At 43.1% G+C, this 26,150-nt stretch overlaps 1 protein-coding gene across 7 annotated transcripts in view; it reads left to right on the top strand.

The window, feature by feature from the left end:
• Window positions 1-312: 312 nt before the first annotated feature.
• The window catches only part of MATN2 (matrilin 2), a 141,105-nt gene continuing 115,267 nt past the window's right edge, over window positions 313-26,150 (top strand). For 4 of the 7 annotated variants that reach the window (XM_070631802.1, XM_070631801.1, XM_070631804.1 and 1 more), the window contains exons 1-2: window positions 461-732; window positions 22,738-22,905. In XM_070631802.1, the coding sequence (XP_070487903.1) occupies window positions 22,764-22,905 (142 nt within the window). In that variant the 5' untranslated portion in view covers window positions 461-732; window positions 22,738-22,763. Of the gene's footprint in view, window positions 733-22,737; window positions 22,906-26,150 lie in introns of all 7 variants that reach the window. The other 3 variants (XM_070631800.1, XM_070631798.1, XM_070631799.1) reach the window with 3 other exon arrangements.

Here is a 26,150-nt window from a genome sequence, read left to right on the forward strand (position 1 = left end):
GTACCTGGCCAGTGGGCGCTCTGTTAATATGAATTGGCACTGGTGGGGTGTTCTGGGCACTGCCAAGTCAGCTCCTGGCACTTGTCACCAATTATCCCAATTCTCACCACTTATTTCTTCATCATCGTCATTGATGGGTGCCTCCTGCAGATCATGACCCCAAGTTCAGGATATAGGACCCCTGTCACGCCTCCCTTCCCCCAGGAGATGCTCTTCTCCCCCTCCCCACCCCTCCGCCAAGCCCTCAAATCTCCTTGTTTTTCTGAACCTGAGGCTCCAGATCCCTGGAATCCGACCCCTGCCTGGGTTTGCAGACCTATCAAGTGGAGCGAGGTGGCAGAGGCAGGGCACCTGGCCAGGGTGCCCCGGTCCCGGGGCTGCCTGCAGGGTGGGGCCACTCCCTCTCCGCGCCCTCCCCACCCCCAAAGAGGACACCCCTCCTTCCGCCGGCCGGCTCCCCACCCTCGCCGCGGCGCCGCCTCCCCCCGCCGCCCGCCCGCCCTGGCCCAGAGCCTCCCAGGCAGCCAGCGAACGAGGGGAGCGCTCTGGGATGGGACTTGGAGGCGGCGGCGAAGGAGGAGACAGCGGCAGCGGCTCGGGCTTCTTCCCCGGCTCCCACGAGCGATCCCCGAGGAGAGCCACGGCTCTTGGAGCCGCGAGGAGGCCACCGAGGAAGACCCGGGTGGCTGCGCCCCTGCCTTGCTTCCCAGGCGCCGGCGCCGGCGGCTGCAGGTGAGCGGGGCGCGCTGCCCCTGGGGCTCTGCACGGCCCCGCTGCCCAGAGGCGCAGACCGACCGACCAACTGACCGATAGACAGACAGACAGAGAGAGCTTGGGCTAACCGACGCACGCGGGCGCTCTGCCAGGCCTGCGCCCCAACCCTTGCGGCTCCGCGGGCCCCGATCGCCGGGCGTACCCTCCCGCCCCGGGGGCCCGTCTCTCCCGACCCCTCTGGGGAGAGCGGGAGAGGGTGCGCGGCGCTGCCCGGACCCCACCGCCGGGAGAAGTCAGGCCACCCCCGCCGGGCGAGGTGGGCGCGCTCCCTGCGCGGGGCGCACAGCGCGGCGGCCACCCCGAGTGCCCCGTGGGGGCGCTGTGCCCCGCCACAGGGCCGCCCACACCCGGTCTTCACCGACCTGGGAAAGGGAGACTTGTTGAGCGGGTATCCAGCGTGGTTCCTATTCAACGGGCAAGCAGATTGATTCCAATCCTTCTTCTTGGTCTGCTGGTATCCTAATGCCCACGTATCTGGATTTTGTTCTTGGTTCTCTACGGCAGCTAAAGCTCCAGCTTCCCTACGTTGTGGAGAAAGGAGAGAAAGGTGGGGGGGGGGTGGTATTTTGTGGTAGTTACTAGAAACCCCCGAGCACAGTTCGGGGAGAGAACAGAAAAACAGGGATCCTCTCTCCTTAAGGTCTCCAGAACTGGACGCACAGAAAGGTAGCTCCTAAGGAACCCAAGTGACCATTTCCAAACTGTGGTAAATCAGGGAGCAAGGATGCATCTGCCCCAAGCGCATTTAGCCCGCCTTCCAGGAGTGGGGCAGTCGAGACAGTCAAGAGGCGGCAGGGTGCCACGGTCAAGAGCAGAGACTCTGCGATTGGCTTGCCTTGGTTCAAACCCTGGCTGTGAAGCTTCTAGCTTGGTAACCTTGGCATTACCCAGCTACTCTATGCCTGTTTCCTCATCTGTCTAATGGGGATGGTAATACCTACAGGGCTGTGAGGATTAAATGAGATATTACAAGAAAAGTCCTTAGAACAGTTCTAGGCACAACCTTAGATTAGGTGCTGAGCTCTATCACCTGTCTTTCTAGAAAAAGCAAGGAGTTCCTATGAGCAATCACCTCCTCCCAACTCGGGAAGAGAGCTTCTTCCTGAGTTGGTGAGGATGCAGAATTCCACATGTATCTAACTGGAGTTTCCCTTTCAGGAATCCACGGCTGCACACTTCTCCCCACCTGCTTTCAAAGGGCAGCCTCATGGAACCATGTCAGGATGGGTTTGTGGTCGGTAAAGTTTCCTCTCAGCTCCTGAAGCTTGCCTGCAGAGGCCCCAGTTGAGAAGGCGGATGCTTGTGGCTCCTCCCCTTCTATTTGCCTATGTGTCCATACTTCTATTCCTGTAATAGAGTTCAGTCTCACCCACCCTGGTTGCCAGGCCTCTCTTTTCTACAAATCAGGGCTCCAAGATTCCTTGCTCCTGGAGTCCAGGCCCAGGCAACGTGGAGCCACCCAGGCCTGAGCTCACTCGCTGGAGTTGCCGTAGCAGAGTCACCTCTGGAATAGCCTGCGATGGTTGTCATGCCCTAAGGTCTCATCAGCAAACACCATATATCTCTGTTCAGCAAGAGGTAGTTGAAATGAGGCATAAGATTTAAAGAAAAGGAAATAGATGATTGTTCCTTGAAAGATAGAGAAGGAATAAGAGGGTCCTTGGAGGGTCTAGAAAGAAATCCTGCAGTTTGCCTAGAAACAGCTCTGGTTTGTGTCTAAGAGAAGGCAAGGGGTGAGGCAGGGGTGGGAATAGAGAAAGGGGTAGAGACAGGCTCAGGCCTCAGGAAAAGCAGGCTGAAGAAGGTGTGATGGATGTAAATACATGAAGCTGGGCGGCAGTGAGAGAGCACATGCCAGAACTCAGGGGTGAGCACTTGAGTTTAAAACCAGCCAAGTGGGCGAGAGAGCCTCCAGTCTTTCCCGGGACTCGCTGCTCTCTGCTCTGTAGCACGTGTGTTTGAGAGCACCTTTTCCTGGGACTCGCCCTCTTTAGGGATGCCCAGGAGGGCTCCCCTGTTTAGTGTGCATGTGGGAATAACTCAGGAGGGTCAGGGGAAGAGGGAGGCTGAAGCACCGAGTTGAGAGTGGAGCGTGTCGTCACTGTTGCTAGTAAACGGTGCCAGGGAGGCCCTGCCAAGGAACCAGTTGCCACTTGGAGCTCCAGCCCATGAGGTCATCCTTGAACCCTGCCGTGTGCCTCGGCAGACAGCCGCCACTGCCTCACCCTGCAGGACCCTGAGTGGGGCTCAGAGAGAAAGGCAGGGCTGGGCTGGATTCCAGAGGCCTCGCTGTTATCAGTAATTGGTGGTAATGATGATGACTGATGAGGAGTGGTGAGGGTACAACGCAGAGCACGCTGATCTTGGCACCTGAAGGACCTGGGTTCCAGTCCCAGCCCTGCCCCTCACCACCTTTAAAGTTACGCAGACTCTCTGTGCCTCAGTTTTCTCATCTATAAATGGGGAATAGGATTGTTGGGAGAGTTAAATTAGTTAACACACGTGAAGTGCTTAGTACTGCTAAGTACTTAGTACTTAGTGCCTGGCTCAGAGTAAGCACTAATATTTATTAGCTATACTTATTGTTATTATTATCTGAGTCTCGGTTATCTTATTCATCAAATGGGCATGATACTATCTATGTCATGGGGTTGTTTTAAGGGTTAAATGAGATAATTAGTGTGAATTAATCCACTAGTGTGTAGGATGTAGTAATGCTCAGAATGAGTTGGTTGAAACTGAAATTTTTACCAAAATATCTGCATGTAAAGTCAGTGGCTGAGCAGGTGGACTAGCTAACATTTTTGGAAAGTTCTTCTAAGAGTATTGTCAGAGGAACTTTATCTACTGTGGGAGAGTGTGGCTTATTCCCATTGGAATACCCCATTACTATTTTGGGTTGTTGTATTAGTTTCCTATTGCTGATGTAACAAATTACCACAAAATTAGCACTTAAAACAAAACAGATCTATAATTTTGCAGTTCTGGAGGTCAGAAGTCTGAAATAGGTCTCGCTGGGCTAAAATCAGTGTCAGCAAGGCTCCTTGTGGAGGCTCTCGGGAAAAAATCTGTTCTCTTGCCTTTTCTGGCTTCTAAACGCTGCCTTTGTTTCTTGGTTCCTAGTCCCTTGTTGCATCTTCAAAGTATAGCATGTTCCAACGTCCCCCTCCCCTCCCCCGAACCCCCTTTTTCTTCCCCTCCCTCCTTTCTTCTTCTTCATATAAAGACCCTTGTGGATAATCGAGGACACTCTCTCCATCTCAAGGTCCTTAACTTAATCACATCTGCAGAGTCCCTTTTGCCGCGTATGCTGTCGTATTCACAGATTCTTGGCCATAGACATCTTTTGAGGGGGCTTTATTCTGCCTACCATAGTAGTTATTAGAGAAAATGATGTAGATCACGATGAAAATGATGTAAATTAGAGAAAATAATGTAAAGCTCACTTTTGTTTAGGGCGTATCCCTGCACCTTCCCAGTTAGATGAGTTTGTTTTCACTTGACTTACAGATGAGAAACTCAAGACCAGAAGGGTCAAGGCTATAGGTCAGATCTTTTGTGGGCCCTGGGTTTTCTCAAACTCAATTCCGAAGTTGCTACTTTGCAGACTTTCTCCTGTTCCTTGATTAACCCTCAACTTTTGACCCTAGCCCCTCAGAATGGTCTCCTTTTCTCTATCAATAGCATTTGCTGATTTTTCTAGCTCCTTCTCATCCATTTCCAGGGAAATGAAAAGAACGCTCTCATTCCCAAGGCCTCCTCTAAGAAAATCACCACCTAATGGTATTTGACCTCCCTGAGATTCCCAGTGTCTGTATTAGATTCATATTCCCGCTGTAATATGTTACCACAAACTTAGTTTATTATCTTACAGTTCCAGAAGTCAGAACTCTGAAATGGTTTTCACTCGGTTAAAAACAAGGTGTTAGCAGTATGTTAGTGTTCCTTCTGGAGGCTGTAGGGGAGAATTCGTTTCCTTGCTTTTCCAGCTTCTAGAGTCTTCCCTCATTGCTTGTCTCATTGCCTTCTTCCATCTTCAAAGCCAACAATGTCAATCTGAGTCCTTCTCCCACTGGCTGCTGCTTCTGCTTTTAAGGACCCTTGTGATTACATTGGGCTCACCTGGATAATTTAGGATCATTATTTTTAAGGTCAGCTGATTAGCAACCATACTTTTGCTATGTAACATAACATAATCACAGGTTCTAGGCATTAGGACATGGACATCTTTGGGGGGCCATTATTCTGCCCACTGCAGAGCGCGAGAAAGAGTTCCAAATTAGGACCAGCTGTGCAGCCTCATTCTCATTAACATCCTTTTCCAGAATGTGCATAATGGCCCCTCAAGAGAGAACACCTGTTACACTCTCGCCACAATCCCTGCCCTGCGGCAGTCCCCTCTCTGTGAACCCCTCTGTCTGCGGCACAATCTGAGAGCAATGGAGGCAGCGGCAGTCCTGCACGCTTTGTTTGTTAGGTACATTTTTTATCAACAGAACGTATAAAAAGATGCACAAGCCATAAGGGAATAGTTCAATGGAATTTTACAAAATGAATGCTGCCGTGTAACTGCGTCCCAGAAGGCACCCCAGAAGCCCCGCCTTGTACCCCGATTAATTATCACCTCCCCTCAAGGTAACGACTGTTCTAACTTCTGTCACTATACATTAGTTTTGCCTGTTTTTTAAGTAAACTTTTTACTGAAGTGCACACACAGAACAGTGCACAAACCCGGGGTGCAGCTGGATTATTTTTTGTGAATGTGTAAGCAGCATGCTGATTACTAGCAGACCATTTCCAGTGCTCCAGAGTCCCCTCATGCCTCCTCTGCACTGACACCCCAAGTGTAAACACTATCCTGATTCTTATGGTTATAGATTAGTTTTGTCCATTTTTGAATTTTGTTCTATATTATGTTTGAAAATTTATGATGTTATTGCATGAAGCAGTAATCTATTCTTTTCTATTGCTGTATAATATCTCATTGTCTGACTCCACCACAATGGATCTGTCCTATTGTTAAGGGTCATTTAGGTTGTTTCCACTCACACTTCATTTTGGAAGACAGTGACTACCTTCCCCGTATCTCGGTTGTCATAAACTCAATGCAAGCAGCAGAGAGTAAGATTATAGGGAGCGACCCAGCTGGAATGGAAGGTTAATGATTGTGTGTGTGTGTGTTAGTAGGGTGGGTGGGGAAAATTGTTGAGGTTAGCATTATAACACAGGGCTACATTATGAGGCTTTGAATGCTAAGCTAAGGAATCTAGATTTGATCCTATTGGCATGTGGAAGTCACTGACAGTTTTTGAGCAGGAGCATAATAAGTGTGATATTGTGTTGGGAAGACTGGATTCAGCACTGGTGCCAGAGGATTCAACAGGAGAGACTTAGCAACGGTCTACTACTTCGGATTAGGTTCAACTGCAAGTTACAGAAAAAACTGAAATAACAATGACCTAAAGAAGGAAGTTTATTTCTGTCTTGTGTTCAGGAAGCCTGGAGGCAGTGAGTCCAAAGCGAGGGTGGAGTCAGGGGCCCACGCTTCTGTGCCTTGTTGCTTTTACCATGCAGCACAGCTTCCATTTCCGTGGTGCCTCATGGTTCAAAATGACTGTTGGGTCTCCAGCCAGGATGGCCTCATTCTGGATAGCAGGAAGGAAAAGGCAAGGAGATCATCCCTCCTTCCGCCCGTAAGGACACTTTTCAGGAGCTGTGCATGCCATTGGCCACCCCATTGGCCAGCACGGAGTCACCTGGCAGGGAAGAAGGGAGGACTGGGAGTCGTGATCTTTATTCCAGCCCATCACGTGTTCAGTTAAAAAGTAGGGGTTCTATTACTAAGGAAGGAGGGGAAAGAAGATATTAGGGGACAACTAGCAGTCTCTGCTAAGAAATTTGTGGTCTCTCTAACGTGAATAAGGGCCAGGTCTAGGGCTGTGACCTTAGTATGGATAGAAAGCGAAGGAGACAAGAGAGACATCATGGAAAAAAACCAGACAGGACTTGGTACTTGATTGGACAGAAGGGAAGAAAGATATAGGAGGAATGAACATATTTACCAAAATATGTGGGGAGGGTTTTTTCCCCAGAAAATTATTCCTTGGAATAAGGAGAAAGGAGAAATTGCCCTTATATGAGTCTTTGCAAAGTCTCTCAAAGTACAGGGAACTCTGTCAAATATTTTAAACAAGGTGATGTTTGGGGAAAACACATTAGCCTGAAATGACCTCAATCAGTGCTAGTTTTGGATACATATAGAAGTCAATTGACCAAAACAGCAAAAAAAAAAAAAATCAACTCAGATTTAGTTAATTATTCTTGATGGGATAATTTCACAATTGTAAGGATTGGATGACATTCATATGACTCTTTAAAGAGCAACACAATGAATCAGTTGTAGAGATGGTGAATTTATGCCTCCAGGACATATAAAACAATCCAACTATTCTCGTGTTCTATAAGCGGGAACTGGTGACCAGATAAAATTTCCAGTGACAGCATCATATGTGGATTCAAAAAGTGCTGTATCTCAGATAACTTAGAAGTGAAGATGTTGGAAGACTCAAAAAGCATGTAAACTAAAGTGTTTGCAATATACTGATTTTAGAGAGGAAAGCATTTTAATAAAGCACTTGAGGGGCCAGCCCCGTGGCCTAGTGGTTAAGTTCAGCGTGCTCCGCTTTGGTGGCTTGCATTTGCTTCCCAGGTGTGGACCTACACCACTCATTGGCAGCCATGCTGTGGCAGTGACCCACATACAAAATAGAGGAAGATTGGCACAGATGTTAGCTCAGGGCAAATTTTCCTCAGCAAAAAAACCCAAAAAAACAAAAAAATACAACATTTTAAAACATTGTTTTAGGAAGCATTTTTAATGAAAAAAGCATTATTTCCAAATTAATATCTCATTGTATAATTTAAAATGTTTTAAATATGTATTTGTGACTAAATTGGTACATTAATTATGATAATAGATCTTTGATATTTCATCTATAGCCTTTAAAAATTAGATGTTCAACTTGGCCAAGAAATCTGGAGGAGGGAACCTCCCATCAGGGGAGATAGCCACTGGAGTCACCTACATTCAGGCAGATATTGTATGTGGAAAACATGAGCTCAGCCTTGACAGTTGTTGAGTGTAGAACTAGGGCCAGTTTGATTCAACATTTGTTGATCTTTTATTGACCAATAAATGTGTTTATTCAACATTTATCTGTTTTATAAAAGTTTATTTACAAAATTTGGTACCCAGCACGTGGGGGATACAGAGATGACAAAGTCTGGTCCCAAGGAACAGCTTATGGTCTAGGCAGGGAGACAGATACGGTAAGCAAGCAAAAGAAACTAAGTGCTAGAGCAGACAACAGACCCATTGTCAGGGGTGTGTGGAAAAGTCAATCTTGTTGGGAAAATTGGAGAACGTTTTAGAGAGTGGGTGACATATGAGCTGGGCCTTGAGGAATGAATGCAATTTTGATTAATGTAGAATGTAGGCATTCCAGGCCAACGGACCAGCATGGATGAGGGTACCCAGCTATGACAAGAATCTGAGTTCTTCAAGCACCAGTAGGGGGTGTGGGGTGGGTGTGGGACCGCCGTAGTTAGAGAGGTGGGTAGTAGTCAGTCATGGATGGCCTTGAATGTTAATGTTATGCAGTAAGTCTGTAGATGGGTTCTGAACAGAAGAGGGACAGGACCAGTGGGTGAAGGACCCAAGGCAGGGAGGGCAGTTCTGAGGCTCCTGAAAGAGTCTGAGTGAGAAATGGCAAGAATGGAGCATTGCTGCTGTGGTGGGAACAGTCGGGAGGGCTGGCCAGGTGAGCCGTGCAGAGTTGGGAAAGCCAGGGTCTGTCCACTCATGAGTGTGATAGTGATGCGAGGAAGACATGGAAGCTGGCTCCAAGATTCTGTTCTAAGTGGCTGAGTGGATGGTATTAGTTTGACTGTGAAAGGACCTGAGTGGAAGAAGAGTTTGTGTCTGGACAGGCTGAGCTGGCAAGCAAGGCTTCACCATTGGGTAGAAATCACAGACAGGCAATGTCAGGTCCACATCAAGGAGAATGTCAGTCTGACATTTAGAGCCACCTGAATACCGTGGCCTTGAGTCCTAGTAGAGGTTGGGTTCCCATTTGCCGGCTTTGCAGGAAATGGCGATTCTGGTATTAGGTGAGAGACGGGAAGACGGTGCCTCTGAGGTTGCTGCAGCTCCAGTGCTGTGTGACTCTCCATGAATGCGTGGAGTAGTGACTCTGCGTGCTTGGTATGCTGACAGAGCAGCCTTTGAGGGACAAAGCTGTTAAATCTGATGTCTAAGAACTTTCAAAATTGGGGAAGTGATTTGAAATCTCTTTTTTAACAAGTAGGCTGACTGCCTGAGGGATGGTGGGGGTAGAATCTTGGCTTTGTCACTTAGCTAACTCTGAGGCCTTGGAGAGTGTGTTTCCATCTGTGACTCTTAGCATTCATCCGTAAAATCGGGAACTCGTCCACCTCACAGAATAAATGTAGGGATCAAATCAGATGATAGTATGCAAAATGCACAGTTTGCTGCCTGGCCCATAGTAGGCATTAACAGATATTTATGCCTCACACCTTTTTTCTTCCTGTCTGGAGGCAGAGTTTACCGCCTTGGAGGATGTGTCATGCCCAGCCCTCTTCAGGATAGCAGGGTCCTACTGGCCTGTCATCTGGTTTAGGTTGAGAAACACTGCTTCCAGGTCGTGCCTGTCATTTCACAGTTGACTATTTAAAGCCCAGAGAGTTAAGTCACCTAGCTGAGGTCACACAGCATGTCCTAACAGAGCCAGGCCTGTCTTCGAGGCCTACAGCACATCGTGTTGGCTCTGGGGGAATTCTACTCGCCTGTCAATTTACTTGGAACACTGGTGCTTAGAAGAACCCCTAGTTAAGAGGGTCAGAACAATTTCCTTTTCTCTCTCTTCCCCTACCCCCTTGCTAAAGCTAAATGAAAAGACTCACTGTCCCATGGAGAAGAGAAAAATTGCTAAAACAAAAGTCAAAGCTGCTGTACTTTTTCAAAAATATTCTTTCCATGCTCCCAAATGCTTCATGGAATCTGTTCAGATTGAATTAACCTCTGTTTCTCAGCATAATTCTTCTCATATGCCGATGTATGAAAGGAACTGTTTCTCAAACGTCACCCCATTTCCAGTTAGAATTGGCTCCTGTTCTTCAAATGCTTGCAGCTATCAACGCCAAACTGAGAAACAATTGTTATGCGGCTACATGCACTGACTTATTTTTTTCTTGTTTCTCTGCCATTGCATTTTTCAAAAAGTCTATCTTGTCTGATATGTTGCCATACTGGTTTTATGTTGGCATGTATACAATATCCTTTCCCCCATTCCTTTAGTTTCTTTTAAATAGCTTTTTGAAGTGTAACTTACGTACAATAAAATTCATCACTGTTACGTGTACAATTTGACGAGTTCTGAAAAATGTATAGAGCCACGCAACTTCCACCGTAATCATGATGTAAACATTTCTATCACCCCCAAAATTTCCCTCATGCCTCTTTGTGATCCTCTTTTCCCACCCCCAGCCCCTGGAACCACTGATTTGCTTTCTGTCCTATAGTATTGCCCTTTATTGAACGTCATATAAATAGAATTGTTCAGTATGTAATCTTTTTGTGTCTGGCTGCTTTCACTCCACGTAATTATTTTGAGATTCATCTGGTACATCATCCTTTAATTGTGGAGTAGTATTCCATTGTATGGATGTACCACAATTTATCTATCCATTCATTAATCTATGGATATTTGGGTTTTTCCCTCGTTTTTAGCTTTTACAGATAAAGCTTCTGTGAGCATCTGAGTGTAAATCTTTGTGTGGACATGTTTTCATGTCTTTTGGGTAAATACCTAGGATCAGAGTTGCTGGTAGGGTGAGAAAATATCTCAGTTTGCCCAGGACTGAGGAGTTTCCTGGGATGCAGGACGATCAGTGCTAAACATGGGCAGTTCTGGGTAAACCAGGACAGTTGGTCACCCTGTGCTGTGTCATTTGACAAGTGCGTGTTTAACTTTATGAGAAACTGCTAAATTGTTTTCCAAAGTGGCAGCACCATTTTGCACTTTTTTTCCTAGCATTTTTTTTAGAGTTCATAATAGTTTACATCAATGTGAAATTTCAGTTGTACATTATTTCTTGACTGTCACCGCATAAGTGCTCCCTTTCACCCCCTGTGCCCACCCCCCTTCCCATGGTAACCACTGAACTGTTTTCTTTGTCCATGTGTTTGTTTATATTCCACATATGAGTGAAATCATATGGTGTTTGTCCTTCTCAGTCTGGCTTATTTTGCTTAGCATAATTCCCTCCAGGTCCATCCATGTTGTTGCAAATGGGATGATTTTGTCTTTTTTATGGCTGAATAGTATTCCATTGTGTATATATACCACATCTTCTTTACCCAGTCATGGGCACTTGAGTTGCTTCCATGTCTTGGCTAATGTGAATAGTGCTGCAATGAACATAGGGGTACTTATGTTACTTTGGATTGTTGATTTCAAGTTGTTTGGGTAGATACCCAGTAGTGGGATAGCTGGGTCATATGGTATTTCTATTTTTAGTTTTTTGAGGAGTCTCCATACTGTTTTCCATAGTGGCTGCACCAGTTTGCACTCCCACCAGGAGTGTATGAGGGTTCCCTTTTCTCCACACCCTGTCCAACATTTATTATTTTTAGTTTTATTGATTATAGCCATTTTAACAGGCGTAAGGTGGTATCTTAGTGTAGTTTTGATTTGCATTTCCCTGATGATTAGTGATGTTGAACATCTTTTCAAGTGTTTATTGGCCACCTGTATATCTTCTTTGGAAAAATGTCTGTTCATATCCTCTGCCCATATTTTGATCAGGCTGTTTGCTTTTTTGTTGTTCAGTTGTATGAGTTCTTTATATATTACGGAAATTAACCCCTTGTTGGATATATGATTTGCAAATATTTTCTTCTAGTTGGTGGGTTGTCTTTTTGGGTTTTTAAAAAATTATTTATTTTTATTTTTTTTAATTAAGGTTATGATAGTTTACAACATTGTGAACTTTCAGTTGTACATTATTATTTGTCAGTCATATTATAGATGCACCCCTTCACCCTTTGTGCCCACCCTCTACCCCACTTACCCCTGGTAACTAACAATCTGCTCTCTTTGTCCGTGTGTTTGTTTATCTTCCACATCTGAGTGGAATCATACAGAGTTTTTCTTTCTCTATCTGGCTAATTTCACTTAACATAATACCCTCAAGATCCATCCATGTTGTTGCAAATGGGATGATTTTATCATTTTTTATGGCTGAGTAGTATTCCATTGTATATATTATATATAATATATATATATATACCATGTCTTCTTTATCCAGTCGTCAGTTGATGGGCACTAAGGTTGCTTCCATGTCTTGGCCATTTTGAATAATGCTGCAATGAACGTAGGGGTGCATGAGTCTCTTTGAGTTGCCATTTTCAAGTTCTTTGGATGGATACCCAGTACTGGGATGGCTGTGTCATATGGTATTTCTATTTTTAATTTTTTGGGAAATCTCCATACTGTTTTCCATAGTGGCTGCACCAGTTTGCATTTCCACCAGCAGTGTATGAGGGTTCCTTTTTCTCCACAACCTCTCCAACATTTGTTATTTTTTGTCTTGGTTATTATAGCCATTCTAACAGGTGTAAGGTGATATTTTAGTGTAGTTTTGATTTGCATTTCCCTGATGATCAGTGATGATGAGCATCATTTCATGCACCTATTGGCCATCCATTTATCTTCTTTGGAGAAATGTCTGTTCATATCCCCTGCCCATTTTTTCATCTAGTTGTTTGATTTTTTGTTGTTGAGTTGTGTGAGTTCTTTATATATTATGGAGATTAACCCTTTGTTGGATATATGATTTGCAAATATTTTTTCCCAGTTGGTGGGTTGTCTTTTCATTTCAATCCTGTTTTCCCTTGCCTTGTAGAAGCTCTTTGGTCTGGTGAAGTCCCACTTGTTTATTCTTTCTATTGTTTCCCTGAGAAGACATGGTGTCCGAACAGATCCTTTTAAGAGAGATGTCAAGGAGTGTACCGCCAATATTTTCTTCTGGAAGTCTTATGGTTTGAGGTCTTACCTTTAAGTCTTTGATCCATTTTGAGTTTATTTTTGTGAATGGTGTAAGAGAATGATCTATTTTCATTCTTTTACGTGTGGCTGTCCAGTTTTCCCGTCACCATTTCTTGAAGAGACTTTCCTTTCTCCATTGTATGTTCTCGGCTCCTTTGTTGAAGATTAGCTGTCCGTAGATGTGTGGTTTTATTTCTAGGCTTTCAATTCTGTTCCATTGATCTGTGTGTCTCTTTTTGTACCAGTACCATGCTGTTTTGATTACTGTAGCTTTGTAGTTTATTTTGAAGTCAGGGATTGTGATGCCTCCAGGTTTGTTCTTTTTTTCTCAAGATAGCTTTATAAATTTGGGGTCTTTGGTTGCCCCATATGAATTTTAGGATTCTTTGCTCTATTTCTGTGAAGAATGTCATTGGGATTCTGATTGGGATTGCATTGAATCTGTACATTGCTTTGGGTACTATGGACATTTTAACTATGTTTACTCTTCCAACCCATGTGCATGGAATGTCTTTCCATCTCTTTATGTTGTCATCAATTTCTATCAGGAAAGTCTTGTAGTTTTCATTGTATATGTCTTTCACTTCCTTGATTAAATTTATTCCAAGATATTTTATCCTTTTTCTTGTGATTGTGAATGGGATTGTGTTCTTGAGTTCTCTTTCTGTTAGTTTATTATTAAAGTACAGAAATGCAACTAATTTATGTAAGTTGATTTTTTACCCCACAACTTTGCTGTAATTGTTGATTACTTCTAGTAACTTTCTGATGGATTTTTTAGGGTTTTCTATGTGTAAGATCATGTTATCTGCAAACAGTGAGAGTTTCACTTCTTCATTGCCTATTTGGATTCCTTTTCTTTCTTTTTCCTGCCTCTTCCTCTGGCCAAAACCTCCAGTACCATGTTGAATAAGAGGGGTGAGAGTGGGTACCCTTGTCTTGTTCCTGTTCTCAGAGGGATGGCATTCAGTTTTTCCCCATTGAGTATGATGTTGGCTGTGGGTGTGTCATATATGGCCTTTATTATGTTGAAGTACTTTCCTTCTATACCCATTTTATCATAAATGGATGTTGGATCTTGGCAGATGCTTTCTCTACATCTATTGAGATCATCATGTACTTTTTATTCCTCATTTTGTTAACATGGTGTATCACATTGATTCACTTGCAGATGTTGAACCATCCCTGTGTCCCTGGCATAAATCCCACTTGATAGTGGTGTATGATCTTTTTAATGTATTGCTGTATTCAGTTTGCCAATATTTTTTTTGAGGATTTTTGCATCTATGTTCGTCAGTGGTATGGGCCTGTAGTTTTCCTTCTTTGTGTTGTCCTTGTCTGGCTTTGGTATCAGGGTGATGTTGGCCTCATAGAATGTATTAGGAAGTACTCCATCTTCCTCAGTTTTCTGGAATAGTTTGAGAAGGATAGGTATTAAATCTTCTTTGAATGTTTGGTAGAATTCTCCCGAGAAGCCGTCTCGTCCTGGACTTTGGTTTTTGGGGAGGTTTTTGATTATTGTTTCAATCTCTTTACTTGTGATGTGTCCATTCAGATTCTCTATTTATTCTTGATTCAGTTTTGGGAGGTTATAAGAGTCTAAGAATTTATCCATTTCTTCTAGATTGTCCAATTATTTGGCATATAGTTTTTCATACTATTCTCTTATAATCTTTTGTACTTCTGTGGTATCCATTGTAATTTCTCTTCTTTCATTTCTGATTTTATTTATTTGAGTCTTCTCTCTTTTTTTCTTAGTGAGTCTGGCTAAATGTTTGTCAATTTTGTTTCTTTTCTTGAAGAACCAGGTCTTTGTTTCATTGATCCTGTCTACTGTCTTTTTTGTTTTAATTTCATTTATTTCTGCTCTAATTTTTATTATTTCCCTCCTTCTACTGACTTTAGGCTTTGTTTGTTCTTCTTTTTCTAATTCTGTTAGGTGTAGTTTGAGATTGATTATTTGGGATTTTTCTTGTTTATTGAGGTGAGCCTGTATTGCAATGAATTTCCCTCTTAGGACTGCTTTTGCTGCATCCCAAATGAGTTGGTATGGTGTCTTTTCACTTTCATTTGTCTCCAGATAATATTTGATTTCTCCTTTGATTTCCTCAATGATCCATTGGTCGTTCGGTAGCATGTTGTTTAATCTCCATATCTTAGCCTCTTTCCCAGGTTTTTTCTTGCAATTGATTTCTAGTTTCATAGTATTATGGTAGGAAAAGATGCTTGGTATTATTTCAGTCCTCTTAAATTTATTGAGGCTTGCTCTGTTTCCCAACATATGGTCTATCCTTGAGAATGTTCCACGTGCACTTGAGAAGAATGTGTAACCTGCTGTTTTTGGATGGAGTGTTCTATATGTATCTATTAAGTCCATCTGGTCTAGTTTTCATTTAATTCTACAATTTGCTTGTTGAATTTCTGTCTGGATGATCTATCCATTGGTGTTAGTGGGGTGTTGAGGCCCCCTACTATTATTGTACTGTTGTTGAGATCTCCTTTTAGTTTTGTTATGTACTTTGGTGCTCCTGCGTTGGGTGCATATGTACTTATAAGTGTTATGTCTTCTTGGTGGAGTGTCCATTTTATCATTATATACTGCCCCTGTTTGTCTCTTTTTACCTGTTTTGTCCTTAAGTCTACTTTGTCTTATGTAAGTCTGGCGACACTTGCTTTCTTATGTTTGCTATTAGCTGGGTATCACCTTCCATCCCTTCCTCTGAGTCTGTGTTTGTCTTTGGGGCTGAGGTGTGTTTCCTGGAAGCAGCATATTGTTGGGTCTTGTTTTTTAATCTATCCTGCCACTCTGTGTCTTTTTATTGGAAAATTCAATCCATTTACATTGAGTGATTATTGAAATGTGGCGACCTAATGCTGCCATTTTATCACTTGTTTTCTGGTTCTCCTGCATTTCCTTTGTTTCTCATCCCATGTATTTCACACTGCCAGTTCAGTTGGGTAGTTTTCTATGCTGGTTTTCTTAGTTTTCTCCTTATTTGTAATTTGCATCTCTGTTCTAATTATTTGTTTAGTGGTTACCATGTGGTTTGTATAAAACATCTCATAGATGAGATAGTCCATTTTCTGATAGTCTCTTATTTCCTTAGACTAAACCAGCTCCATCCCTTCCTCTTCCTCTTCTAAGTTGTTATTGTCACATTTTTTTTCTTCTTGTGTTGTGAGTTTGTGGTTAAAATGACCAGGTTATATATTTACTCTTGGTGTTCCCCTTCCCTTTGTTGTTAATGTTTTAATTAAGCATTTGCCAACCTCTTCTGATGGAGAGCTGCAATTTTCTGATTTTGTCTTTCTACTTAACTCCTTGCTCAGGGTTTGGTAACCCCTTTCCTTTTTCTTTTTCAAGTAAGAGGGTTTTCCTGAGGATTTCTTGTATGGGGGAGTCTTGTGGCGATGAATTGCCTGAACTTTTGTTTATCTGGGAAAGTTTTATTTCTCCATCATATTTGAAGGATATTTTCACTGGATAGAGTATTCTTGGCTGAAAGTTTTTGTCTTTCAGAATTTGAATATATCATTCTACTCTCTCCTGTCCTGTAAAGTTTCTGCTGAGAAATTTGCTGAAAGCCTGATAGGGGTTCCTTTGTAGGTTATTTTCTTCTGCCTTGCTGCCCTTAATATTTATTACGCTTTATTGGCTTCTGTCACATGGATTTCCAGCTCTCTCCCCAGGTTTGGGAAGTTCTCAGCTATTATTTTTTGAACAAGCTTTTGTTCCATTCTCCTTCTCTTCTCCCTCTGGGATGCCTATAATCCTTATATTGCATTTCCTAATTGAGTTGGATGTTTCTCAGAGAGTTCCTTCATTTCTTTTTAGTCTTAGTTCTCTCTCCTCCTCTACCTGAAGCATTTCTATGTTCCTATCCTCCAGACTGCTAATTCTGTCCTCCATATTATCAGCCCTACTGTTCAGGGAGTCCACATTTTTCTTAATCTCCTCCATTGTATTTTTCATCTCCCACATTTCTGGTTGGTTCTTCTTTATAGTATCGAGCTCTTTTGTAACATAGCTCCTTAACTCATTGAGTTATCTATCTGTATTCTCTCTTAACTCATTGAGTTTTTAAATGATAGCTATTTTGAATTCTTTGTCATTTAGGTTATAGATTTCTGTGTCTTTGGGGTTGTTTTCTGGGTGCTTGTCATTTTCCTTCTGTTCTGGAGATTTAATATATTTTTTCATACTGCTCTATGTCATGGATTTGTGCCTCTGCATAGAGATAGAGTTTGGTTACTGCTTCCACTTGCTGCCTCTGGTGGTGGGGAGGCAGGAGCTGTGTGATCTTTGCTCACCAGAATCCCTGTCAGCTGTTCCTGACTGAGCCTTGGCCACTCCTTGGGATCGCAGTGGCCTGTGGGGTCTCCCATCAACTGTGAGAACAATAACATGGGGGCTTTGGGTTGCTGCTGTCTGCTCCCACAGACCCGCTTAGACACCCTCCCTCCTTGGAGACTGCAGCAGTGTTATGGGCTTTCGTGGCAGCTGGGAGCTTGTTCACCCAAACTTGCAGCTCTGCTGCTATCTGGTCCCGCTAGATCTCTCTTGCCTCCCTGGGGCCACAGCAGAGCTAATGGTGTTTAAGGCAGCGACTGGTTTGCTCGCCCAGCTGCACTGTGTCTGCTCTTAGGTTGCACCAGTCTTTGTGCTTGGTGGGTGGGGCCTCTCCCCTAGGGCTGAGCCAAGACTTTCCCTGGGGCCACTGTGGGACCATGGCTTTTCCCACTGGAGCAAGGAGCTATCACGCTGGGGCTCCAGATTGTCACTGCCCACTCACATGATCCTGCTGGATCTCACTTGCCCCCTAGGGGCTGCAGCAGAGCTATGGGCATTTAATTCAGCCAGCAGTTAGCTCGCCCAGCTGCACTGCATCTGCTCCTAGGTCGCCCAGCCTTTGTGCTTGGTGGGCCCGGCCTCCCTACCGAGTCTGAGCCCAAGTCACTCCCTGGGGCCACAGTGGGACTGTGAATTTTCCCACTGGTTCAAAGAGCAATCATGGGGAGCTTAGGGCTGTAGTCGCCTGTTTCCACAGTTGTGCTGATGCACATGCCCATCCTCGGGGCTGCGGCGGTGCTGTGGGTGCTTCAGCTGGGAGAGAGTTGCTCGCAGGTACTAGGCTGCCTTGGAGCTGGAGATTTCTCACCTATCTCCACCTCCTCCCTGGGGGTAGTCCATCCACCTTCCGAAGTATAGCAGGGTGGGTCTCTCAGGTGTCCTGAGGTGCTGTGTGAGTATCCTCCGTTTATCAATGAATGTCCATTTAGTTGTAGTTCAGAGGGGTAGAGACAAAGAAAACCACTCATTCCACCATGTTGCTGATGTCACTCTCCCAATGGTATATGTTTGTCTTTTTGTTTTGATCCTAGTTTCTTTTGCCTTGCAGAAGCACTTTAGTCTGATGAAGTCCCACTTGTTTATTTTTTCTTTTGTTTCCCTTGTCTGAGAGATATGGTATTCAGAAAGATCCTTTTAAGTTCGATATCAAAGAGTGTACTACCTATATTATCTTCCAGGAGTTTTATGGTTTCAGGACTTATCTTCAAATCTTTGATCCATTTTGAGTTTATTTGTATGTATGGCATGAAATAATGGTTTACTTTCATTCTTTTGCATGTGGCTGTCCAGTTTTCCCAACACCATTTATTGAAGAGACTATCTTTTCTCCATTGTATGTTCTTGGCACCTTTGTCTAAGATTAGCTTTCCGTAGATGTGTGGTTTTATTTCTGGGCCTTCAGTTCTGTTCCATTGATCCATGTGCCTGTTTTTGTACCCGTACCATGCTGTTTTAATTACTATGGCTTTGTAGTACATTTTGAAGTCAGGGATTGTGATGCCTCCAGCTTTGTTCTTTTTTCTCAGGATTGCCTTAGCAATTTTGGGTCTTTGGTTGCTCCATATGAGTTTTAGGATTATTCATTTTGCATTCTTACCAGCAATTTATTAGAGTCTCAGTTTCTTCACATCTTCACCAATATTTGATTATATCAATCTTTTTTTTTTTTTTTTGGTGAGGAAGCTTGGCCCTGAGCTAACATCTGTTGCCAATCTTCCTCTTCTTTTTTTTCCTCCCCAAAGCCCCAGCACATAGTTGTATATCCTGGTTATAGGTCATTCTAGTTCTTCTATGTTGCCATAGAAGATGCTTCCATAGCATTCTTGATGAGTGGTGTGTAGGTCCACTCCCAGGATCCAAACAAGTGAACCCTGGGCCACTGAAGCAGAGTGCAGAAACTTAACCACTTGGTGATGGGGCTGGCCCCTATATCAGTCTTTTTAATTTTAACTATTCTAGTGGATTTGTCGTGGAATCTCATTGTGGTTTTAATTTGTATTCTTCCAATGACTAAGAAAGTTGAACATCTCTTCATATGTTCATTTGTAATCTGAATATCTTCTTTGGTGATGTGACTCTTCAAATCTTTTGCACATTTTCAGGTGGGTTGTTTGTCTTCTTATTGAGTTACAAAAGTTTATACAGTCTGGATAGAAATAATATAGCAGATATATGTTTTGCAAATATTTTCTACTAGCCTGTGACTTGCTGTGCCATTGCATTTTAAAAAAGAAAAGTTTTAAACACTTTCAGATACTAACATGTATTTTCAAATTATGAATTTGTATGTCATTGCTTTATTATAATAGTCATAAGGAAGCATAAAAGTGAATTCAATGTACGTTAAGTAGCTTGGTATGACAAAAATTAACAACGTGTACTTTATGAATTGGTTTGTTTGCAGAATGATAATAATAATAAGCAGAAGAACAAGTAGCTAATGCTTATTGAGTACTTACTATGGGCCAGGCAATGCTCTATGTGCTTTATTATTTATTTATTTTTCCCCATGTGCTTTATATATAGGAACTGATTTAATCCATACAACTACCAGGTCTATTTAGTATCGTCAGTTTAAAGATGTGGAAACTGAGGTAGAGAGAGGTTAAGTAACCTGCTCAGGGTTAGACAGCTAGACGTATTAGTTCTGTTTATTTTTAACTCCCTACCCTTCACCTATCCTCAGTGCCTTTTGGTTAGCAGTGGTGACTTGAAGACACAAACGCTTCTTGAAATTCACGGTAAACCCAAACCACATGAAATGGTGTTTGTTTTTGGGAAATGATAATTATCCACCACATCATGTTTCAAGTGTTTGGATTTAAGTGCAAATGTGTCAGGGTGGAAGTGGATCTTGAGAGAATATTGTATATATTTTGAAATAAATAAATGTGGATTTTGTGTTTGCTGAGTTTGGAGAAAGGAGAACAGCATTAAAATAATAAACACATATAAATGATGTAATGCACTTATAATGTCATATAAAATGTGATAAATACCAAGGAAACTTGAAAGTAAATAGTAGGTTTAAGTTCAGAGGAAGAGGCAAAATCTTCTAAGTTTCTTACTTTTCTCAGAAGGAATCTCACAGCTAAAGCCATGGAAAGAGACCAGTCCAATTAGTAAAGAGTTTAATTTGTTTAAAGAGGGGGCAGTCGTTATCTGTAATGAGCCAATATGCTCTGGAGCCTCACCCCTTATCAGGGGCATAACCTTGGGCAAGTTGCTTAACTTTGCTGTGATTACTGTGAGAACTAATTGACTTAATACATTTAAAACTCTTGGCCCAGTGCCTGGCACATAGTAAGTGCTGAATAAACATTCCCTGTTTTTAATATGCCAGCCCTGGTGGTCTAGTGGTTAAGATTCATCACGCTCATTGCAGTGGCCCAGGTCACACCACCCATCTGTCAGTTGTCACTCTGTGGTGGCTGCGTGTTGCTGACAGCTATGCCACCAGTATTTCAAATACCAGCAGGGTCACCTATGACGGAAAGGTTTCAGCAGAGCTTCTAGACTAAGACAGACTAGGAAGGAGAACCTGGCCACCCACTTCTGAAAGAATTGGCATGAAAACCCTCGGAATAGCAGCGGAACACTGTCTGATATAGCGCCAGAAGGGGAGAGGATGGCGCAAACAGACCGGGCAGGGTTCCGCTCTGCTGTGCACGGGGCACTGGGAGTTGGAATTGATTTTACGGCACTAACAACAACAAATTTTTAATAATTTTAATGCATGGTGAAAAGTGAGCTAGCTCACTACAGCAAGTGTGAAAAACTGTGGACTTTGAAGGTCAACATGGGTTCCTCTCCAGGTCAATTCCTGAAAGCAATTTGCTGAACAAACAGTTCACTGAATTATTGAAGGTTGTTTTTTTAGGTTTTGGGAAATGGAGCCTGCTCAAGTCCTGCCCTGTTTCTGCCTCTGACAGTGAAACAGCTAAGCACTTTCATGAACTGACTTCTGGGAATTTGACTTGCAGCTAATTGAGTTTCTGCTAGTCAATGAATTGGCAAATTGGCCTGCTTACCCTGGGTTTGAATCCCTACTTTGCCACTTACTTTAGCTGTGTGACCTTGGTCAAGTTACTGAAATTCTTGGAGCCTCAGTTTCCTCATCTCTAAAAAGCAGACATAAAAATTCTGCTTTCTGCAAGATAGTTATGAGGATTAAATGAAGTCAGCTGAGTGAAATTGCCAAACACAAGATAAGGATTTAGTAGAGATTTTACATGCAAATGATGTTACTTAAATATTATTCCTCCTTAAATATTTCCTCCTCCCCACCTAATTTAAATTGCTATGCCACTCATTATCGTCATAGAAAATGGAAGAATAAATTTAAGCCCAGTCCCAGGATATTACCTTCTCTGGAAGATTTTGCCAGGCAGAAGAGTCTTCACCTCATTCACCATGTGGCCACGTACGTTTCTCATCCCATGTGAAGCCCTGAGATTAGCCATCCTGGGAAAAAAACTTGGATCTACTCATGTCGCTTTCCTGCTTAGAATCCATCCTCCCAAGCCTTCAAACCAGCTACACTCCAGGCCTGAGACAGAAAATGGGTAAAGGCAGCACTATTCTGGGTAAGGCAGTGCTGCTCTGGTTGAAATTCCCCTTGCCTCTGCGGATACCGCAAACCCAACTCAGGGTTAGAATTCTTTACAGATCTGAGAGCTGCTTGCTTACCATCAGGTCTGATCTCATTCTTCTCTGGTCCCCTAGCTCTTTTGCTTGTTTTCTTGTCTCTACCTCCCCATGTGTGCCAGGCACTATTCTGAATGCTTTAGTTACATGTATTAACTCACTCAATTAACTAATATTATCCCATATTCCCATAAGGCTCCGGGAGGTTGAGTAGCTTGTCCAAGGTCACATACAGTTAGCAAGTGTCAGAGCCAGGATTTAAAGCCTTGCAAAGTGGTGCCAGAGTCGAAGCCCTGAACCAGTGCACCATGCACCCTCTTAATAGATGTGTGTGGGAGACGGGGTCTGGGAGGTGGGAGGCTGGGAGGCTGGCTATGTAATGCTACCTTCTGTTAGCTACACATGAATTCCTTGGGAAATTTGTAGATATTAATTTGTGCCATCCTCTATTATTAGACTGAAGGAATATTGTTACTTGGAATCCTTAAATATAATTTTTCCTTTTTCAAATCCAAGATATACAATGTGACCATGAATAATTGATGATAAACTTAATTAAGAAGAAACTTCAGGATAGATTTTTTTCCCCTCAAGTTTTCCATTCAGTCTTATAGTGACCAAAGTGACAAAAATTCCAACTATGCGTGCCCTGCTCAGAGTATCAAAGAACCTACCAGTGGGGGTTACTTAAGTTCTGAAGGGTCAAACACACAAAAGGCATTTTAAGTATAAGCAGCATGGCTGAAAGGTGAAAAGGTGGAGTGAGGGCCTGCGGCTCCTAGAGTTCAAGGAGACCTGGAAATCTCACCCTGCCGCTTCTCTTGTGTTTTGTCACAGCCTAGCCCCTCATCCTCTTCTTGAAGATGGAAAAGATGCTGGTGGGCTGTTTTCTGCTGATTCTTGGACAGATCCTCCTCCTTCCCACCGAGGCCAGGGATCGGCCTCCCTCGAGGTCCATCTCCAGAGGGAGACACAGTCGGACCCACCCCCAGACAGCCCTCCTGGGTGAGTGATGGGGCTCCACCTACAGAAGCAGGCAGGAAGGGGTGGATGAGGGTGGATCTCCAGGCCAGGGAATGAATGTGAGACTGGGAAGCTCTTCCGTCGCTGGGGCATCTGTTAGGTGTGCTGGGGAAGAGGGGATCTCACGGGCTGTGAGTGCATCCCGAGTTGAGGATGTGCTTGTACATGAGTTTTCAAAATGAAATTAAACCTCTTCTGTTTCAAAGCCTTCTGTTTAATCTGAGGCTCATGACTTTTTTCCAGTATACAAGGGCAAGATTTTTCATCCAAAGGGTCCTTGTTGGACTTATCTGGACAAGGGTGTTATGAGAATTTTCTTATTGGATTTGTCCAGCTAATCAGTGTTAATAATGCTTCCCTGCGTGACAGCATGGAAAAAAGAGCAAGCATGTTTGTGAAAGGCGGGGACAGGCACAGAAGAGAAGTGGGGACATTATGAGCTGAATTAAGATACTAGGAATGAGAATGTCAGGAGTCTGTTATTTCTGACCCAGTGAACATGTTTTCTTCAGGTAAATTGTTTTTATTTCTTCAAGAGAAAGGAAAGGTCATGAAAACCCACAGAATATGGATAATATGGGCTTTGTTAAGGTTAAGATGTTGGGATATTAGGAAGGTTGGCCAGTGGAAAGAGAATGGGTTTTGACATAGACCTGGGTTCAAGTCTTGGCTCTGGTACTTATCAGATGTGTATACTCAGGCAACGTAAACACTCTGAGGTTCAATTTCCTCATCCATAAAATGGGAATATTAATGCTGACGTTGGAAATTTTAGTGAGGAGAAAATGAGGTAATATATGTAAATTGTAGATGTGCAATGAATAATAGCTTTACCACAACTATACTTCAATGAAGTTGCTTTCTGAAATTGTGTTACGTTTATATCTTATTGGCCAACTGCTAGAATCTGACCCCCTCTGAAGGCCACTGAAAGAACTGCCCAGTGGCCTGGTAGCCTCAGCAGCTGAAAATACAATCAGAGACCAAAGGGACCCAAAGAGCCCTGTTTTGAGAGTTCAGAATCTTTACTGATGTTAACTAAACAGTGACCCCACAATACTGGGTCTTCTGTGTCTTTAGTCTCCTGAGAAGCTCTGTTTCCATAGTGACATACGCCTAAGTCTTCTGCAAATGTGGAAAGGACCAGGGAATGTGTAGTACGCTGATTACAAGATTTTTAAAAACAAATTTCAAGATGATAAACATATATATATAGAGAGAGAGAGAGAGAGAGACAGAGACAGAGACAGAGACAGAGACAGAGAGAGAAAGAGAGAGAGAGAGAGCGCGTGCAAGAGGGAGAACTGGAAACGCCTGAGTCCTAGATCACCAGCAGTGATTGCACAGTTGGGTTTCTGAAGGGCCTGCCTTCGGAATGAGCCACCACACACTTAACCAGAAAGCATTTTTCTTCTTTTATCTCCATCTCACACTCTTTCTCTCACACACACACTCACTCACACCCCAGGGCCTCCCTGCCCTCTTCCTTCGCCCTAAGCTCAGGCTCTGAAGTAGAAACCCCTTGTCTTCTGAGGTAAGAGACAGAAGCTTGTTTTGCCAGACATTAACCCAGCATCCAGTATTGCCTCCTGTTTCTCCTTCTGTTGGGAGAATGTGTCAGGGACAAAGAGGAGGATGGAACATGGCACATCTCCCCACCCCAGGGAGTGGCAAGTTCTCCTGGACATAGTACAGGTCTGCTTGACTTATGAACGTGGTTGAGTAAGTGAGAATCATAAAACCGGAAGGCAAACACCACGACTCTGGCCTGGATTCTCCAGTACAATCTGCTTTTGATCTTACTTTGACGGGAAATAAATATGGAGATGCCATGTTCATTGTAGCCCTTGCCCTGATCATATGACCTTCTCTTCATTCTTAGAATATAGTGTCTTGTGTTTTATGGGTATTTGCTTTTCTTGGCCTTTTGTTTTCTATGTTTGGAACGTTGCCCAGGCCACATTTCACTTTTCTGTGGCAAATCATTTTGGCTGTATTTATCATATCTACCAACATGATGTATTTCACTAGCTACTTACAAGGGTGTTTCTGAAAGTTTAATAGAATAGAAACATAATTGTTTCTTAGATTATTTTTTTGTTTGAATTTTCTGATTAAAAAATTGTTTATATTTTATGTCTAAACTCAAGTCAGAGCCCCAGTAACAATTTGAGCCAATTAAAAACTATAGTGCATGTATTTATCCACCCCTCCTGTGAATGATCGTAGGCTGCTCAGGTGGCAGCCTGTGATGTGTGTCCACGGGGGGCTTATCTCTTACCTCATTCATTCATCTGGAACTTCTGCTCTGTGCCAGAATGGAGGGCTTAAGGTGAGCAGCCGCCATCAGGAAGCGCACACGTAGTGGAGGACACAGACATGTACAAAAATCATTAATTCGGTGGAATCAGAGTGCAACAGCAGAGGCATAGCCAGGCACAGCTCCACTTGCCTGCTGGAGGTTCAGTGTAAGGCAGTGCTTCTCAAACTTTTCGGTCTCAGGACCCTTTTACACTTAAAAACTATCAAGGATCCCAGAGAGCTTTGTTCACGTGGGTTAGATCTATTGAGATTTACTGGATCAGATATGGAAATGGAGAACTTTAAAAAATATTTATTTATTCATTAATTTAAAAATGACAATAATAAACCCATAACATAACCATGACATAAATAAAATATTTGTATAAAAACCTATATTTTCTAAATTAAAAAAATTAGTGAGAAGAATGGCACTGTTTTACATTTTTGCAATCTGTTTAATGTCTGGCTTTATCGAAGACAGCTGGATTCTCCTTTCTCATCCATTCAATCTGTCGTGATATGTTGTTTTGGTTGGACTACGTGAAGAAAATATGGTCCCACACAGATATGTAGTCGGAAAAAGGAAGAGAATGTTAATAGCCTTTTCATATAATTATGGATATTCTTCTTTGATATGACACCAAAACTTGACAATTTCTTGAACGTTAGTTGCAATGTGGAATCTAAAACCATGTCAAGAAACTTCTCATGTTCTATACATTCATGACAGAATAAGAGTATAAAAGGCAAACATTAGTGTTATTATGAAAATAGTTCTGACCTCATGGACCCTCTGAAAGAGTCTCAGGGACCCCTAGGAGTTCCCCAAGCCATGTTCCCGGTGAAGGTCAGGACCATGTGGAGCCCTGAGGGATGAGCCGGCTGGAGAAGAGTGAGGATGGAGGGTGGAGGTAGGAGAGGTG

Source organism: Equus przewalskii, chromosome 8, assembly GCF_037783145.1.
Source record: "Equus przewalskii isolate Varuska chromosome 8, EquPr2, whole genome shotgun sequence".
NCBI classification, from domain to species: domain Eukaryota; kingdom Metazoa; phylum Chordata; class Mammalia; order Perissodactyla; family Equidae; genus Equus; species Equus przewalskii.